The sequence below is a fragment of the Engraulis encrasicolus genome, chromosome 5 (genome assembly GCF_034702125.1).
Source record: "Engraulis encrasicolus isolate BLACKSEA-1 chromosome 5, IST_EnEncr_1.0, whole genome shotgun sequence".
In the NCBI taxonomy this organism is placed as follows: Eukaryota; Metazoa; Chordata; class Actinopteri; order Clupeiformes; family Engraulidae; genus Engraulis; species Engraulis encrasicolus.
The window spans coordinates 6,668,128-6,688,127 of record NC_085861.1 but is presented as its reverse complement, the minus strand read 5'-3'; the positions used below and the strand labels follow the sequence as shown (position 1 = coordinate 6,688,127).

Below are 20,000 nucleotides of genomic sequence, written 5' to 3'. Positions count from 1 at the left end.
TGAACCCGACAAAAGCCATCAGCGGCAGTGTTGCCAGATTAGGCGGTTTCCCACCCAATTGGGCTGCTTAGGATGGCCGTCTGCGGGTAAAAAAGTTATTTGGGCAGGTTTTTCTGCCAATTTCTGGCCATAAAAATCAAGAGATGGGTTCTAATTGGGCAGGATTTTGTGCTTACAGCGGGTTTTGAGCATTTTTGAGACTGGAAATACTCAGTCCCATCTGGTAACCCTGATCAAACTGCCAAAACATGTTGGGCATCTGACTCCAAAGGCCCTACCAGTATGTACAGTAGGGAATGTACGTAAGTACTACGTAAGTAATTGTTTGAACGTTTTGGACAAATTATCAGATAAACCTGGATAGTATGAGCTTTCTTCTGTCACGTCTGAAGGTAGCAGGCAGAGGGTGATTTAAAAAAATCCTTAGAAGTACACCTTAGTGACTTGTTGCCTGTAACCGTCCTGAACAGATATTTGTTAGCCGTGTGACCCTGTATGCAATATTGTGAGCCAGTGCAATAATGAATCCGATGCAATAGGATGATAGCCTACATTGCATTATTTGTTTAGTAGTGTACCCACGATGAGGCAACCTGGTAGCAACAGGGAGCATTTCAACCCATTTTAGCCTGATGATGCGTATATGTTGTTTGACCTTTGGCGCCTGGAGCGACATATAGCTACACTGCATTCAGGCTCTTGAGATTTTAGCTTTTTTATATTAAACTTTGGCTTTTTTCGCACACCTCGGCTGGCAGGTGCGTTGGAGATGGCACCATGGGTCACTCAGCAATAACTTAAAGAAACTCCCGCACCAGGGCTTGACAATGGCACCTGCCAACTGGCCAAATTCTGGTAAAACTTGGCTGTGGCTGGTAACAATTACAGTGCCACTAGCCAATGTGGCAGGTATCTTATTCAATGGTATGACATATCAGAATAGCATTTATTCTGCGTTGTACGCCTTGTGTATCAATTGTTTCTATCTAAGTTCAAGAAAAAGCTCAGTTACTCAGTTTCTACTTGTTTGATTTATTTCCATGTAGAAAGCTATGTGCACTCATCTTCTGAGGTTAGATGAACAGCGTAATGATAAAGAAAAAAAAAAAAAACATTTCAAATATATGGCTAGCAGAATAGCTGGATGGCTAGTGGCTCAGGAAAACCACTAGCCACATGGCTGGCAAGTGAAAAGTTAGTGTCAAGCCCTGTCCCGCACACTGACCATTTTGCTGTTCTTTCTTTAATAAAACAACGTTTTGGTACTAGACCTTCATAATGGAGATTGCCTGATGAAGGTCTAGTACCGAAACGTCGTTTATTAAAGAAAGAACAGCGAAATGGTCAGTGTGCGGGAGTTTCTTTAAGTTATAGCTTTTTTATATTAAAAATGTGAGTATTGTAGAGCTGAATGAACACATGATGAAGGTCCTAGCTTTTAGATGCAACTTATTTCATGTTTTAAGCTTAATGTGCATCGTAGGCTGAGATATTTAGGTTTTAATAGACAGAGGGCAGCTTTTCCCAAAAAGGGCATTCAGCAGGCATTTTTTGGTAGGTGCACTAGGCTAAAATGGGTTAAAGGTACTGCGTGCGGATATGGACACAGGAAACTGCTACCAATGAGAGGTTTCACCAACTCTCTGATCAGGAGGCTGATTTTCAAATCATCAATGACCAGCCAAACGGGAGGGAAGTTGATTCATTTTTTAACATTTTGTAATAGTCTTACAACGTGATACACACAGTATTCCAGGCCTGCATTTAGACCAGTGATTCTCAAAGTGTGGTCCGGGGACCACTGGTGGTCCGCGACAGAGCTCAGGTGGTCCTCAGCGGGATTTCTACTTTTCCAAGACAAGCTAGCTGTAGGCTATATTTGTAACATTTTCATATTTTCAACTCAATAGGACAGGCTTGTAAATGTGAATAAAAAGCAAGTGATCTGCATCAAAATTAGCAATGCCAAATTAGCACCCATCAACTGTCAGTTCAGTTGATAGGTGGTCCCTGAACATTTTTGCGGGGGACCAAGTGGTCCTTGGTCTGAAAAAGTTTGAGAACCACTGATTTAGACCTACATTGTGCATTTATTATGCAAAGTTGAGTAATAAATACAACATGGGTCGAGCAGGCACGTGAACTCCTCCCTAGATACAAATATACTTTTCTGTTGCGAAACCAGCATATGAGCACAATTTGCTTAAAAAAGGAAGTTTCCAAAACATCCCAGTCATATGTTATTCCTCCTGGTCATCTTTCCTCTATCTGTGTTAAAGGCAATGCCTACATGCCATCTCAGTTAAAGTGGCAGTTAAAGTGATACTGTCCCATTTTTGGAAATAAGCTTATTTTACATCTCCCCTCCCCTGTCATACCCAGAGGACGGTTGAAAGTATAGGAGAACGGTAAAACTCTATTATTTAACTCAAGGGGAGGAGTAAAATAAGCTTATTTCAAAAAATGGGACAGTATCACTTTAAGTATTTTATAAGTAGTAGACCTACCAGAGGTATATCAAGTAGAAGAAGAGGTATTCTTACTGAATGTTATTACTATCGCATGATGGTAACCCCTTAATGCACGCGGTACCTCCAATTACCTCCTGTAATAGTCATTGAAAAGTTAACTACCATAGTACTACACTAGTACTATGACATAACATAGGGCCTTTAGTAATGCCCTACGACTTGGTCATTGCCATTGTGGTAACAGCAAGTTTATAACGCTGTGTCTTAACAGGTTAAATTGTTTGTGCACCAGTTATTCCTCTTTACCCAATTAGGTACATGCACGTTAAGACTACTTCACATGTACATAGTAGAAAAGTAGAAGTAGAAGTACTCTAACTGATGCAATTACAACACCAATGCACTTACAGGTACATAGGTAATGCACCTGTTATTCCACTGTACTGTACCTAATTAGGTAGATGCACTGCAAAAGTATATTTGATATAACGGCTAATGCCTCATTGATTCATTAAAACATGCCAACATGTTTCAGCCATAGTATGGCCTGCATCAGGGTCATTGAATGCCTGTTTTAATGAATCAATTATGATTATGTCATTGTGCTATTTTAACTTTTCCGAAGAGTGCCGTGGTATCCTCATCTTCAGTTCAAACCTTTTGTCACCAAAGAGTGAAGCTTCAGTCAACACTTCAAGAGTACTTCTACTTTTATTTTACACAACTGGGGCCCACTTTAGTGCACAAGAGGAAAGGTCTTGACTCACCGTCTGCACTCATAGGGTAAGATGTTCGAGGTGTGAGCCAACCGTGAGACAGCAGGGCCCGCGTCAGCCCCACGACGACCACCATCACGAGCCTGGCCATGTGCGCCATGCTTCACCAAAACCCCTCTCGCCTCGAGCCTCCACACAACGCCAGTTAGTCTTCTTCAATAATCCCCTCGAGCCTCCACACAACGCCCTGCAGTCTTCTTCAATAATCCTGAGATACCACAGCAGCTGCAGCTGTTGAACTTGGACCTACATTCAAAAAGATCCTGAAAAGTTGTGAGTGTGCGAGGTAGGTGAGTTGTGCTGTGTTGTGTTGCTGTGTCGTGCGGCCGCGGTGGCTGGCGTGCCGTGTAAAGAGGATGTGTGAGTTTCTCACTTGAGCACTGCAGAGTCTTGCAACAAGAAGGGGAGAGGAAGAGGAAACTTGAGGTTTCAAAACCAGTAGGCCATCATTCAACCCAGCCAATTCCTCTTAGTCACTGACGGTTTTTTTTGTGTGTTTTTTTTAATATATATATATAAATTCATTTACTAATATTTAACCAATTTCTTAATAATTCATAAAACATTTTTTTGAATATCATCATCAGTTGTGGATGTTTTATTTTAGTTTGAACATTGTCCACTGTAAAAAAAAAACATTCAATATTTAGGCACATCAAACACATATTGAGTTTAATAGTGCGATAGGAGAATAGTATTGCTAAGCATTTTTCTGTAATTTGTGTAGTAGGGCTTTAACCCCAAATAAAGCCATTACAATTATTGAACTTGATTGTTCTACATATTGATTGAATGTTTGTGTTTTGAATTTAAAGTTTTGATTTTGCTCAAAACATGTCTTATGCATGGCGGTAACAAATACTAAAAAAAAAAAAGAGTAAACATGAAAAAACATTTAATTCATTACAACTTTATTTCTTCAGTCTCAACATGAGAATTAAGGAACATATCAAAGTGAAATGTCATAAAATAATACATTATGAAACGTTCAGAAAAGTTTTCAACACTGAAGCATCTTTCTAAACAGAACAGGATCGGCACTAACCTGCTTCTCACGCAGATGGATGTGCGAGCTCATGAAGTTGAGCAAAAATGCACAAAGGGTCTGCGTAAGAACCAGGCTAGATCGGTACAGAACAAGAACAGAACTATGCAGTCGGTATGACACTTTGGGCTGAAAATGGATCTTAAAGGGACACTGTGCAGGAAATGGTCAAAAAAGGTACTGCAACTATGCTGCTCATTGAAACTGGGCTGCCTATTGCCAAATTTGATCTTTACATGAAAGTTTACTGAGTAATAAACAAATATTTTCTAGTATGGTCCAAGTAGAGTCATTTTTGCAGCTAAAATTCAAAATGGCGGACCATGGAGAAGATCCCTCTTTTCATGTATGAAAAGTGCAATTTTTCCAGTCATAATGAATACTTAGAATTTGATGGTGGTGGTAAGTATTCATGAAAAAGGTAACATTAGTGAATGGGCAGCATGAATTCTGGAAATAAACAACTAAAAAGCTCACACAGTGTCCCTTTAAGAAAACAATGCTGGCGTACAAAGGTGAAGTGCAGCAACTACATAGTTTGTTAGAGTTGAGTTTAGACTAAAAATGGTCTTCATAACACCTCCTTTACCTTGTGACAAAGCCTGAGGGTCCAAATACATCCCGTTGTAGAGGTATTGCTACAGTATGTCAAATTTGCAGTGATTACAATATTTAACCTAATACCAATACTTTGAAGGCTTTTTTTTCTCAGTTCCAATGTTGCCGTAGTTACTGCACTTTGCCTTTGTATGACAAAGTGGGTCAATGACCTTTTTTTGGGCTCAGACATCAGGTGGTACTAGAATAGTGTTTCTCAACGGGGGCGGTACAGCCCCCCAGGGGGCGTTGGGGAGCTCTAGGGGGGCATTGAGAAGGATACAGCTGAGAGGGGGCGGTGCTTAGTTGCCATTGGGGGGCATTAGTCCATTTCATTTTTTGATACTAAGGGGGGCGTTGTCAGGCTTCTGATGAGTTGAAGTGGGCTTTGGGAGGCTTGTGATGTAACCAAGGGGGCGTTTGTTCAAAAAAGGTTGAGAACCACTGTACTAGAACCACAGCTGATGCCTATACATGAATTAGTAATTGGTAATTCACGACATCAAAAATCATTTAATCCATACAATAGTGGCATTAGCTGTGGTTGCGCCACCCTGACGTGTGCTACTGCTAAAACGTCATTGACCCAAATACAGAAACGGATGATTCCATGTCTTCAAGTTACAGCCACACCACACAGTGGCAATCGCTCAACCACTGACCTGTAAAAGCTACAGAGACATATTTTTCGTTATAGCAAAAACAAAATGAGTTCTTAGCTGTTCTATCATAGCTGTGATATGGAATAAGACGTTGCAATGTGTAAATGCCAAAAACAAACCATACAATGACGACATACGGTATACCAAGCCTTTTTCAAAATACCTCAATCTCAATGTCATAACTGAAAGAGTCAATCCCTGATTGACCCATACGATACAAGAATGTAAAAACTTTACTAAGGAGGACAGGCATTCTACACCATTCATATCTGCACAGTGCCCTGATCAAAAGTTTCCACATGTTCACGACTCTCTCACCATCTTTGTTTGCAATGTACAACTTCAGGCAGAATTGAAATTGAGATCAAGGGTTTATGAGAAGGCAACCTCGCAGTTGTGTAGTGCAACACAAAATTCGAATACAATGTCCTCTGGACACAGACAGACGGAGTAGCCTACACTGCAGGGGGCGGTTTAAGCCTCACTGAGTGATTTTGCCCAAGAGGTTGGAAGTGGAACGTTCTCCTCCACCCTTCATTACTCCAGATATATAACCCAGGAAAGTGGCCAAGCATATTCATCAATGCTCAAGTTAATGATCAGCCGAAAACACTCTACAAACATTATATTATGGTTGAAAAACCAGATAATGTTGCGTTTTCACTGGCAATCTGCTTTAATACCAGTTACAAGGAGAGAGTGTAAATACTCTGAATTAAATGAATGTCAAAGAGCTATTTTTTTTACACCAGAGGCCTCATGTGCAAAACTTCCTTACGAACAAAAAAAGCTGCGTAAGTAACTTTCCACATTTTCAGATGTACTAATACTGACTTAGCATGAAAAAGTGCATGTATAAATTTCATGTGAAATCAGACATACAACATGAATCAGCAGGGAAAACCTGTTGTTGCATGATTTTCAGGTGCAAATGCAGTTTTTCCAGATTTTCACTTACGCAAAGATTCAGTATAGGAAATCTACTGAAGTCTTCGTACATGAGGCCCCAGGTCTTGGTCTCGGAGATGAACATAACAGGTTGGTCCCTAGACCCCCTTTGAAGTGTATCTCGCCATGAAGACCCTTACACACACTTGGGATCGCAACATCTCAGATTCCTACAGTATGATTCACTTCATAGCAGACATTCCAGTGCCTGATTTACAATGTAAAGAACGTTTGGACAGCATATACATGTAAGCACATGCTATCTTTCTATATGACAATGTATGGTGAGTTTAATATGCCTATGTAATGAGCGACAGCTTTGCACTAGGTTCTGTGAAGCTCACATGGAAACGAGTACAGAGCTAAATTCAGCACTCTGGTGCCGCGACCACATTGTTTGAGTGCTGTATCAGAGCAATGAACAGAAATATGCTGTGTCTCAGATGGTACACCTGTGCATTTCAGTGTTCATGACATGTTTCAGTGTGTATGGCGTATTAATTATTTCAAGTTTTGGCAAAGGACGCGCTCAACTTCTTGGAAAAAACGAAAGTCTTTGGGTGCGCGATAAAATGTATCAACTTAAGGAAGAAAAATCCGCACTCACAAACTGCATCATTACCATTTATTTATATTACCACCATGTCCAAAAAGCAAATGCGTTTCAGCTATCAAGCCTGATGGTGGTAATATAAATAAATAATGTGGCGTATTAATCACGCACTGAAACATAGTGCCTGCAGTGCACAAGTGCGCCATTTGAGATACATCATATAGTCATAGAAATGGTCATGACCTGAGCGTACCCTTAAAAATTGGGGTATTGCTGAGAAGTCACAAAGTTTTTAGCAGCTTGTAAATATCTACATATTTTTTCTTTCTGTTTTTTATTTTATTTATTTTTTAAAGAAAACATTTCTCAAACATTTCTCTTGCAAACTTTCGGTCCAACTTTCAAATCAAACTTAAAAAGAAAAAAAAGTTCTTCATTATTACTTGTAATAAAATCGCTGTCATGTTCAAACATATTTCTTAGACATCTTAGTCATTTGTCGCGTGTCTAGGTCTCGGGTGTCTCAGTGAAATCCCTTCAAAAACACCCATGCCTTGCCTTCTTCATTAACTTTCCAAGTGCGTCAGCTCACTTCCAAAGCATCATCCAGACTATGCACACAGACTACTCAGTAGTATCAGTCTGTTTTTTCTTCTTCCTTTGAAAAGCACCCTGCTGCACAACGCTCTGAGGCAAAGTTGACTCTTTGATCAGGATGTGACAGGAAGTTATCGCAAGAGGAAATGAGGTCACAGCAGCAGCATTTGGTTTTAGCGCAGTCTTAAGGCATCATCATCGTCATTATCACAGCAGAGCAAACTCTTGTTCTTGCCCCTGCAGTTCAATATCAGGTGCGTCAGAGGGAATGGTCTAACACACACAAGCAAGGAAGGAATGTTCATCTGACGAGCTCAGATGTGACATTTTTACGGTATTTAATATCAACAAAGTGCCGGAGACTAACGTTCCAACGTCAACCACTTGCTAACGCTTTGACGCTAACTACTTGCTAATGTTTCGACGTTAACCACTTGCTTACGTTCCAACGTTAACCACTTGCTAACGCTTTGACGTTAACCACTTGCTTCAGAGTCTTCATCACTCTAGTAGTTTTTGATGAAGACTAGGCCAATTGGACGTCCAAACGTTTCACCACTTTAATACTAAAGGTGATTACATTTTCACATCTGAGCCGCTCAGGTGAACCTCCATTTCAAACCCTCACAGGAATGACAAAAGACCAACAAAGGTCGGCGTCTGCGCCTGCACTTAACACCCGTGTATTGCTTGGTCTGTGCACTTCCAAAAAGTAGTAATCACCCAAGATAATGGAAAGAAGGAGGCGCACAGGAGTCAGTGCAGCCAGCACCCAGCCAGAGTGTCCAGTGAACGCTTTGGGCTCCTCTCCAACAGAAGTCCAGGAAGGTCATCTACACCAGGCATGGGCAACTGAAGGCCCAGGGGCCACATGCGGCCCATCTCCGTACTGAGTGCCAACGATAGATAAAACATACTTAAAAAAATAATGAAAATACTTTTCTTAAACCACTACTGAGTCAATCCGTTGAAATTATACTGTTGGCCGACAGAGAACCTATTCCTTCCAAACAATTTCGGCAGTCACTGAGCAACCAACTCAACTGCACATCGAATCTGCAAGTTGCAGTAAAGATCCGTGGTCATCTGGGCCTTCCGTAGTGGTGGCGATGAAAAGATGTGTCCTCCTTATCATGGACGTTGCCCGTCCCTGCTCTACACAGTCCAGTCCAGTTCAGTCCAGGCAGGGCAGGAGCCTCAGGCCTCTACACGGGGGGCCAGCGGTGCCGCTGGGGGGCCCTAATCGGGGGCAAGGGGGCAGTCCTGTAGTGGGGAAAAAGGCAGAGGAGGAGAGTAGATGCGTGAGGTGGGTGATGGTGATGATGATGGTGGTGATGATGATGAAGATGATGATGATGATGATGATGATGATGATGTTGGCTATGACTATATCTATGATTATGATTATGTCCTCGTTTGTAAGTCGCTTTGGTTGTAAAGCGTCTGCCTAATGCAACGTAATGTAATGTAATGATGACTTGGTGATGATGGCATTGTGAAACTCAGCTTGGTATATGCGCTACATGAGTGATGATGGCGTTGTGAAACTTAGCTGGTTTATGGGTGAGATGAGCGATTATGGCATTGTGAAACTTGGTGGCAAGGCATACAGGTACATGAAAGCATGATACACCCACACATAAAAACCCACCGACAGTCCTTTTGTTCGCACACACACACAATCTCTGTCTCTGTCTCTCTCCTCCTCCTCATCATACTGTAAATAGTCACAATAAAGCAGCCACATAAAGACTGCTGCTATTCCTCAACTAATGCCTGCAAGCAATACACACACACACACACACACACACACACACACACACACACACACACACACACACACACACACACACACACACACACACACACACACGCTCGCGCGCACGCGCACGCGCAAGGAAGTCGTCATGTCCAGAGCACTCCTTCCTTACCTGGCTGGGAACGCGGGCCCGTTAGCACTAGTAGCGTTAGCGCTAGCAGGAGGTGTAGCGGAGGCTATCCGCGCTGCTGCTCCTGATGCAGGCCTGTAGCCGAGCGCGACCGGCACCGTAGGGGGGTCCGCAGGGGCCAGCGGCTTCAGAGGCAACGGCTTCTTGGGCACTGGAGGCTTAGGAGGACCCGGTTTCTGAAACTTTACGGTCAAAAATACAATACGTAAATAAAAATGAATTAGAAGGGAAGAAAAATCTGGTGCCACACGAATGTCTTTTTTTGTTATTTCTTATTTATTTTCAGTGCGTTTAGGGACTCTGATGAAGACACTTGTCAGAATGTTTGTCTAAATGTACTGGTTGGTGAGTCCTGCACTGGTTACACCGGTTTGTCAACTTTAGAAGCGCGGAGTACGTGTTTTCCTTTCACCTAAATAAACATATTGACCAAGACTTTTGTTAGCGTCTACGGCAAGGGTTTCAACATTTTCTTACTTGGGGCCCTCTTGAAATGTTGCCCAAATGTTTGGGGCCCACCTGTAACCCAATTAACAATACAACTCAAACAGTCTACAGCAACACACACACAAATATTGTTTTGGTTTTTCAGAAAATGATTTCAATGCCCACTTGGAATACCTTCAGGGCCCACCAATGGGACACGGCCCACAGCTTGAGAATCACTGGCCTGAATGAACACTTTGGTCACACCAGAGCTGAGTTGTGTTAGCGTCTGCGCTAAGACAAATGTGAAGCTACATAGTTTGTCACGCCATTTACCACAGCTGATCACACTTGTCTGCAACCACATTTTGCAGTGTTGAAAGGCTTGTCAAGTGCATCTGTCCAGCATTGTGTGTATTGTAAACCAGGACCATTTAGCAACTTACCATGTTTCCAATGGGAAACCAAGTAAGTTGCTAACTTAGTTAGCAACGATGTTGTTGAGAAACGCACCATTGATTCTGATTCTCATCATTAGTTTCGTGCTTGACTACAGCTGGTTTACAAATAGTCCACTGTAGGGTTGCCAACTGTCAATGAAAAAAATACGGGACACTTCATCGTGCCGGGGGTCTGGGGGTCGTCCCCCAGAAAATTTTGCATTTCTTAGATGTAATTTCCTGCATTCTAACGTCCCGTGTCCCGTTTCAGTTCAATACGGAACCCGTACTTTTATCTCTAAATACAGGACGATTCCGTATTTCAAGGGACGGTTGGCAACCCTAGTCCACTGGTTCACAATACAGCACACTATGCAGGGGTCGAAAGTTACCACTGAGCTCCCATCCCATATGGAGAATGAGTGGACACTGGAACTGATTCACAAGATATTTGTATCATCACCATCTAGTTCTTTGAACATGTAATTCATGACGTCTCTGTCATCCATGTAGGGTTACATAGGGAACATAAACAGTATCTCTGTGGAGAGAGGCACTAGCGATGTATAATGCTTGTTAACACTTCAGAGATAGTTCATGGAACCTTTTGCTATGCAAGAAATACCTATTAGCTATTTGGACACCTGGCTTAATAGTATAATGCAGTATCTCTGTGAAGCGAAACACTATGTAGCGATGTGTAGCACTAGATAACACTTCAAAGCAGTATCTCTGTGGAGAGAGGCACTAGCGATGTATAGTGCTTGTTAACACTTCAGAGATAGTTCATGGAACCTTTTGCTATGCTAGAAATACCTATTAGCTATTTGGATACCTGGCTATTAGTGTGGATGGGATCTGGAGGTAGAGGCTTGCTGGGAGGAGCCGGCCGCTTGGAGAGTTAGAGGGAGAGAGACAGCGTGGTGAGACAGGCAGGGTAGTGAGACAGGCATGTTGGTGAGACAGGCCGACGACTTTCCAGATGGTACAACTACCATCACCATCACCACCACCACAGCACACCTTACCATATGTACTGTCAACACACATTTCAAAGCCCAAGCCCAAGCCCAAACTAAACCAACTCTAGGTAAAAGGTTACTCCTAAGATTAAAAAGATCACAAGCACACCAAACACCACCACAACAAGCACCAAAACAACACACCGAAGGATTTCGATTACCCATTCAATTACAAACTTTGATCATCGACAGCTTTATTACAAGACATGGAGATGACGCAGGTTGTGGGACACCGTGTCACTGTGTGGGGCACTCTTGTTTATACCGAGGAAGCATGATGCCTTGACGAGACACGATGTCACATCTAGTTTCCTGTTTTGACATTAGTAGCGTTAACACACAGGGTGTGAATGAATCACATCACACCTTTGGTTGCTATGACAACCTGCCTCATCTCCACATCAGCTGTCTACAGTATATTATCCCAACTCGTCAATTTCTGACTATTTTTGACCAGACTGCAATTTCTGACGTTTTAAGTAAATATGTCCTTGGAGTGCAAATGTGATGTGCGCCTCAAAGGCGCCCCATTATGGCGGCATAACTTCACTGACGTTTAGGGTTAGGGAAAGGTCTACTGTAGGTTTAGGCCCGATAGTCAACATGCCACGTGGCAGGTTTACCCTCGACGTCAAAAAATTGCAGTCTGGTCAAAGGTAGTCAGAAATTGACGAGTTGGGATGAGACTGTGTTGTAGCTATAAACCTCATCATGCATACCAATACAGGGGTACGTTTCTCGAAAGCATAGTTGTTAGCAGTTAGCAACTTGGGTAGTTGCCAATGGGAAATTGCATTGCAACTAACAAAGTAGCTAACGTAGTTAGCAACTACGCTTTCGAGAAATGCACCCCAGGCAGGCAACACTACTGCTACTGCTACTGATCACCAAACTGGACACCACAGGAGGAAGTAGGAAGCCAGATAGAACCAGAACACCACTACCATGACAAGGATCACACAGCACATGTTGCCAGATGTACGATAATTATCGTATTCGTAGCCGAATGTTGTCCATTTTGTCCTCTGTACGATCACAAAAAATGATGTACGATCATTTTGGAGTTGTCATTCAGTTCATTTAGATGCCTTGAAACTGCTATTTGGGTCTTGTTTGATAATTTCCTCCCAAAAAGCCCCCCCAAAAACGATAATTCTGAGGTTTTGGTACGATAATTCAGCATTTTCCATCTGGCAACACTGAGCTCTGCAAACATCATGCAACACTGCTGGAGGAAGGCGAGGGAGAAAGGCTACTTGACTACTGTTTTCAGCTACACAGTCTCACCCCAAGTAGTCAATATCTGAGTACCTTTGACCAGACTGCAATTTTTGACGTCTTGGGTATTCCTTCCACGTCATATGCCCTCAAAGGCGCCCCCTTGTGGCAGCATAACGTCATTGAGGTTAGGTTTAGGAATAGGTTTAGGGTTAGGCCACATAGTCAAAATGTGACGTGGAAGGAATACCCAAAACGTCAAAAATTGCAGTCTGGTCCAAGGTAGTCAGAAATTGACTACTTGGGGTGAGACTGCGTTGTTTTCAGAGTGAGGAGTCCACACACTTAAAATCCCTTTTGCAGTTCTTTTATTGTTTCATGGCTCGAGTCGAAACGTAATAAAAGAACAACAAATGGGATTTCAAGTGTGCGGACTCTTCACTCTGAAAACTTCAGTCGGCCTTTGTCCTGCACCTTTTCCTGGGATGATGTGCACAATCTTCTCCTTTAAACTACTTGACTATCGCTAAATGATTTGCAAAAGTAATTTGAAGAAAAGCAAGACGACACATGTGAAGTGATTAGTGACTAAGGATGCGGATGGTGATTTGAGGGAGATGACACTACACTACACTACAGTGCTACTCGGGCCCTCGAGGTACCTTGCGCTGTCTCCTGCCCTGGGGGGAGGGAGGGTTGGGGGGCAGAGGTTTGCTGGGTGGGCAGGGTCTTTTCCCCGCAGGCTAGGCAGTTACAAGGAAAAGCATGGAGGAGGAAGAGAAGCAGCAAGCAAAAGTAGACAATGAGTTCACACGGCCAGCTCACAAGAACACAAAGACACTTTCATGTAGGAAGACACACATGCACGCAGGCATGACTGCGCGCCCGTGCACACACGCACGCACACGCACGCACACACACACACACACACGCACGCACACACGCACACACACACACACACACACACGCACGCACGCACGCACACACACACACACAAACACACACACACACACACACACACACACACACACACACACACACACTCACACACACACACACACACACACACACACACACACACACACACACACACACACACACACAGAATTCTGAGAATTTGAAACAGGCCACTGTGGCCATTGATCATGGCCTGTGAACCACTGCAAGCACATTTCCTTCCTATGATCAGATGCAGCTCTCAGTAGAGTAGACTAGGGCTGCACAATTACTCTAAAGCCTCTTGCTTATTGCCTTTGACATCATTTCATAGAGAATTCAGTTTTATTTTGTTAATCCCTTATACACTTCTTGTTCCTTCATTAGATTTCATTTCGTGATTTTCAATAAGATTATGCACAAAAAAATGCAACAGTAATCGATTGAATAATGATGATTAATAACCGTGATTACAATTTTGATCCAAATAATCGTGATTTTATTTTTTTAATGATAAATAATAATCTTTTTCTCCATAATGGTGCAGCCCTAGTGCCTTGAGCCTTGAGTGTTTACCTGGTGGTCACCCTTGACAACAACATGTGGGTCAGGGGGGAGTGGTTTAGTAGGGGGGGCGGGCCTGTCCTGAACCTGAGGGCGAATAAAGAGGAAGCAGAGAGACAAGAGGAGACAATAGGTGGCCTTATATGGCAACACATGCAGAGCTGAAGGGTCATGGTTTTATTTTTAGTAGCGTTACCTGCAAGACAGTCTGGTAATTATCAGCAAAGAGGCTCGACAAGAGAGAAGTGGGTATATGGTCAGACAAACCCACATTTCCCCTTTACACGTTTCTTTGACAGAGAGCGTTCAGTGAATAGGGACAGAGATCTTTGTTGTTAAATGCGGCAGGTCTATGAATACCTTGTGTCTATACAAGCAAGGGCCTTCATGATGTCACAGGCGGAACACGCAAACCACAACAAGAGCCTCAAAACTGTGGTGCGTACGTATACATGCAGTGCTAGCTGGACAGACAGACATAGCACATCTACAAACAACGTCATGGCAGCGTTAAACAACGAGCATGTACATACCGTACAGCCTCTTCCTGGAAGACTTACAGCCGAGTTGTGTCTTTCAGTTGGTTATAGGTATAGTGTTAGTTGCTTTGCATAGTTTGTGAAGATGAGAACACCAATATAGAAGTACATGGTAGTGCAGTGGTAAACGAAAAGTGGCCAAACTACAGTATAGGTATACAAGGCAAAATAACAACTGAGCTAACAGTCTTGAAAATATCATCTTCACTGCGAACCCCCCAACCCCCCCCCCCCCCCCCCCCCCGTCCGTCCGTCCGTCCGTCCGTCCCCCCAAAAAAAAAAAAAAAAAAAAAACAACCTGTGTATTTGCAATGCATCTTCCTTGCATCCTTCATCACAGACTAGGAAAGATAAAGGCCTAACTAGAAAGTTTGAATATTGCTAAGAAGAATGACTTTACCTCTACAGTACAAGTTGTCTCCATGTACAAGTTGCCTCTATGTACAAGTAGTTCCTTCGTGGAAAGCTGTCATACCATGAGTACCCCCTCACTCATAAATCTAACTCTTCTTCTATTCCAAAGTGAATAATACTCCACACATTACTACATATACATTATTACATTTGCCCATGTATCTCCTGCAGTGTATTTACGCAACCATAGTGGTACACGCACCCCTGGTTTGGTATCACAGGGCTACAACTGCTGTTGAAATGTATGTTTGAATAAAATGTTGCAATATTTCAGACTTTGTGTTGCAAGTTTATCTGGGAAGCAGCATTTTACCCTTTTTTATCAGAGTGGTTTTCTGGACATGGTTGATAGGAATCGTTGTGACTCATTTAAACAAAGTTGGCTCTAAAATGTGGCACATTCTTCATTTAAATCATCCTACACATTCTTCCTTCCTTTAATGTCATGCATTGCTTCCTTTAATGACACATACTGTATTGTTTCCTTGAATATGACACATTCTTCCTTAAACATTCTTCCTTCCTTTAATGTCATGCATTGCTTCCTTTAATGACACATACTGTATTGTTTCCTTGAATATGACACATTCTTCCTTAAACATTTGTCTTTCCTACGTTAGCTGTACGAAGTTCTTTCATTAGTTCTTTCATTTCAGCATTCGCCTGCTGTCTTGAGGGTTCATATAGGCCCTAGAACGGCAACTGTGACTGATCATTATCTTATTGCACAACACTTTTAAAATTAAAAAAAAATTTTTTTTAGAAAGATCAGGAAACACGCTAAACCCCTTCTAATGCACTGCACTGGGTGCTTTACTTTGTCGATGAATAAACTCAAACTTCAAAGATAAATTAATAAAGAAGCACTCATCAGATTTCTTTTTGATTTTTTAATCGCCTCACAGACGTTTCGGGCTTACACCCTTTCTCAGTTTGGGTGGCGATTTCACACTGAGGAAGGGTGTAAGCCCGAAACGTCTGTGAGGCGATTAAGAAATATGAGTGCAACACAGTTTTTAAAAAAGAGAGAAAAGTCTGCTACAACCAGGATTTTATGCTCCTTTATGCTATAAAAATAATTGGGAGCATAAAATCATGGATGCAGCGGACTTTTCTCTCTTTTTTACCTGGCTTTTTATTGGTCCTGCTCTCAGGTCAGACACTTGGATGTGCGAGCTTTTACATTCAACTTGCAATACTCGTTTTAACATGGGCAGATAAGATAAGCACGTAGTGTCACTGCCTCCATCTCACAGCCTTTGATATGCTCAGAGCTGTCTGGTCTATTAGTCACATCTCTCAAAATACCGGTGTGAATCGATGCAAGCCTGTCAGTGTCACACCATGCAAGCCTCATTAGATGGAACTGATATACTGTGGTGATGTGATGCGTTACTGACCTTCCTCTTCCTCTTCCTCTGACATTCATTAGTGTGAACAAACAATCTATTAAAGCACAGTGACTGTGATGGGTGTGGGGGGGGTGGGGAGCGGTGGGTGTGTGTGTTAAAGAGAGAGAGAGAGAGAGAGAGAGAGAGAGAGAGAGAGAGAGAGAGAGAGAGAGAGAGAGAGAAGGCATCTGGGCAGTATGGCAGGGTAATTTATGTGCAGTGTGTGTGTGTGTGTGTGTGTGTGTGTGTGTGTGTGTGTGTGTGCATGTGAATATGTGTGTCAGTACCTTATTTGTAGCGGTGAGGGGGATGTCGTCTTCCTGTCTCCATTTGTACCTGAGGGGCTGGACCTCCTCTCCCTTGTGGACGCCGTTACGCTCGTGAGATGGAGCCCTGACAGGGGAACACAGTAGGAAGCAGCGATGAGCGATAGGGGATTCATTAGTCACAATCCAGTGCCACGTTTTCCAAATGACCTTGTTTTACCTGTCCAAAATCAACCAGGTGATCATTCAACCAGCCAATCACCTGGCTGAATTGGCCGCGGTCATATGGAAATGCGGCACTGGATTCTAACAAATGAATCCATTTTTATATCCATTTTTAATGGATTCAATGGTTAAAATCCAGTGCCACGTTTTCCAAAAGACCTTGTTTTACCTTTCCAAAACCAACCAGGTGATCATTCAACCAGCCAATCACCTGAATTGCTGAATTGTTCAGGTAAACCAGGTTATTTGGAATATGTGGAACTATATGGAACTGTATGGGAACTGTATGGGACCGTGTGGGATTGTAACTAATGACTCCGTTTTGCCCATCACTGGCAGGGTGTTACATGGCATCTCACATGTGCCTTGGCCAGGGAGGCTGACAGTAGGGGATGCGGACAAACAGGTCAGTTGTCCCGGGCCCAGGGAGAGAGGGGGCCCAAAATTGTGTCCTCATTACATTGTATGCATTGGGGTTCAGGGGCGGGTGCTTTCTGGTGACTTTGTCTTGGGCCCAGCCGAAGCTGTCAGCAGCCCTGGCCTTGACATTCATTGAAGAGGCACATTTCAATACAGAACACGTGTAGTTGCATAACAGAGGTAACAGAGAATGTGCATATCAACAAAATAGACACTAATGTACAAACAGTAAGTGAAAATAAATTACAACAGATGGATTATTCGTTTGCAACATCACAAAACTTTTCACACTATCGTTATGACAACATGGGGATTTCACATCACTAGGAACGGACATTAATTCATTCTGAAGAGTCGTGTTGAATGTCTAATTTAGGCCCGGGATATGCTTGCAGTGTTACTTACTTAAATTACGCGCATAACCGTGTGTGAACTAGTGCACATAGTACTTGATGAAGGGCTATTAGATCACTACGCATGCCAAGTATAATCCAGGGGGAAGTTTACTAGGAATGTCAAAAAAGATGAGGCGCACACAAGGCTAAAGTTAAAAATGTATATTGGGGCTGAAAAGTTACTGGACAAAACTGGAGCTCTGGACATTCCTAGTATCGCTACTTTTGGTGAGCAGTCGCACGAAGCAACGCACGGTTCTAAGTTAAGGCACAGACACCAACTATATTTGTTTCTCTCCTCTAATTAATGTTTTACATCTTTGACTCGATCGTGACGACAACATGGAGGTTCGGAAGATTGCCCCTTTGCGATTGTGCCAATATTTTACCATGCGCAGGCGTCTATGGACCTTGTGTTCAAGCGCACTACCACACGCAAAATTGACACAAACTGCGCATGACAACGCATTTGTTCAAGAATATGCGTATCATTCAGCAAGCATATTACGGGCCTAAGAATGTGATTCAAGAAATACTATGTGTATGATCGTCAGAAAAATAAATCAGGATACAGAGTGGACTCTTGGGAATCACATCACCGTACAGAGTTATTTTCAAACACATAGAGACACACAATAAGAAAAATCACTGACACGCATGAATTTCCGGGGCAATTACAGTACAGTATATACGTGCTGTATTTATGTCCGCAATTGATGACAATTGTTGGTAAGGACATAAACGGGATATTTCAAACACGTAGAGACACACACACACACGATAAGAAAAATCACTGACTCACAAGAATATCTGGGGCACTTATAGTACAGTATATTTGAACTACGTATTGTATTTATGTCCGCAATTGATGATAATTGTTGGTAAGGACATAAATGGGATATTTCTCCGCTACTGTTACCTATACTTAGTCGAGGGCTCTTCCAGAAAGATCCTGATATGGGCCACACCGCACACACTGTTACAAGAGCAGGATGACATAACATGGATATGCGGACTCAGGGAATGCAAAACCAATAAACAAAAACAAAACAAACAAACAAAACCATGGGGGAAAAAAATAAACTAGAAAAGTGCTCGGAGGGCGCACCTCCACTCTCTGGTGGACAGAAACACACACACACGCACGCACGCACGCACGCACGCACGCACGCACACACACACACACACACACATACAGACACAGACACAGACACAGACACAGACACACACACACACACACACACACACACACACACACACACACACACACACACACACACACACACACACACACCAAGAACAAACAAACATGTACACACCAACAAACTGGGACGAGCACGACTTCCTTGGTTGAGGTGGGGCAGCCGTGGCCTAGTGGTTAGAGAGTTGGTCTTTCAATCTGGGGCTTGCAGGTTCAAATCCCCCCTGACCTCTCCCTACATCTCTATCCATGGCTGAAGTGCCCTTGAGCAAGACACCTAACCCCACATTGCTCCAGGGACTGTAACCAATACCCTGACAAATAATAACTGTAAGTCGCTTTGAATAAATGAAAGCGTCAGCTAAGTGCAATGTAATGTAATGTAAAAAAATAAAAGTGTAAGTGTATGGTACACCACACAACGCTGATATCCTTCTGCTTTCAAAAACTGTTTATATTCAACTGCCCAAAAATGTGTAGACTGTTTGTCTACTGCAGAACAGTCACGCTTCCAAAAGTATGCCTTCTTCTGGTATATGGTTCCCGTTTTTATAAACTTTCTTAAGTCTGTTTAACTTCCCTAAATGACAGCGAATGTAGTTATGTACTTACTTACTTCTGCAACACTTTTGAATGCCGTGTTTCCTGGGCTGACTAATTTGCAAAGCACTTTTTGGGAACTACAGCTGCTTTCAAATCATGCCAGGAAGCAAGTGGGAGGTCCGGCAAAGGACCCAGGCCAGAATTGAAGTGTGTGAGTGCCCAGCCGATTGTGCCACAGCTGGGCCTAACGCTGGATATTTTTAAGGGCTGAGTGGAACGCATTCCAGTGTGGCAGCCGTGGCCTAATGGTTAAGGAGATGAGCTTTAGATCAGAGGGTTACATGCTCAAATCCTTCCACTCCCTATCTCACTCCATGGCTGAAGTGCCCTTGAGCAAGGCAC

At 42.8% G+C, this 20,000-nt stretch overlaps 2 protein-coding genes across 4 annotated transcripts in view; both read right to left on the bottom strand.

The window, feature by feature from the left end:
• LOC134448892 (semaphorin-4A) overlaps positions 1–3,588 on the bottom strand; it is a 22,845-nt gene extending 19,257 nt beyond the window's left edge. The window contains exon 1 of the mRNA XM_063198580.1: positions 3,239–3,588. Within this exon, the coding sequence (XP_063054650.1) occupies positions 3,239–3,347 (109 nt within the window). The 5' untranslated portion in view covers positions 3,348–3,588. The remainder of the gene's footprint in view (positions 1–3,238) is intronic.
• Positions 3,589–6,979: 3,391 nt separating this feature from the next.
• Positions 6,980–20,000, bottom strand: part of adam15 (ADAM metallopeptidase domain 15) — an 84,731-nt gene continuing 71,710 nt past the window's right edge. For 2 of the 3 annotated variants that reach the window (XM_063198577.1, XM_063198578.1), the window contains 3 exons: positions 16,836–16,941; positions 9,581–9,780; positions 6,980–8,912 (listed from right to left, as the gene is read on the bottom strand). In XM_063198577.1, the coding sequence (XP_063054647.1) occupies positions 8,855–8,912; positions 9,581–9,780; positions 16,836–16,941 (364 nt within the window). In that variant the 3' untranslated portion in view covers positions 6,980–8,854. The remainder of the gene's footprint in view (positions 8,913–9,580; positions 9,781–16,835; positions 16,942–20,000) is intronic. The other variant, XM_063198579.1, reaches the window with a different exon arrangement.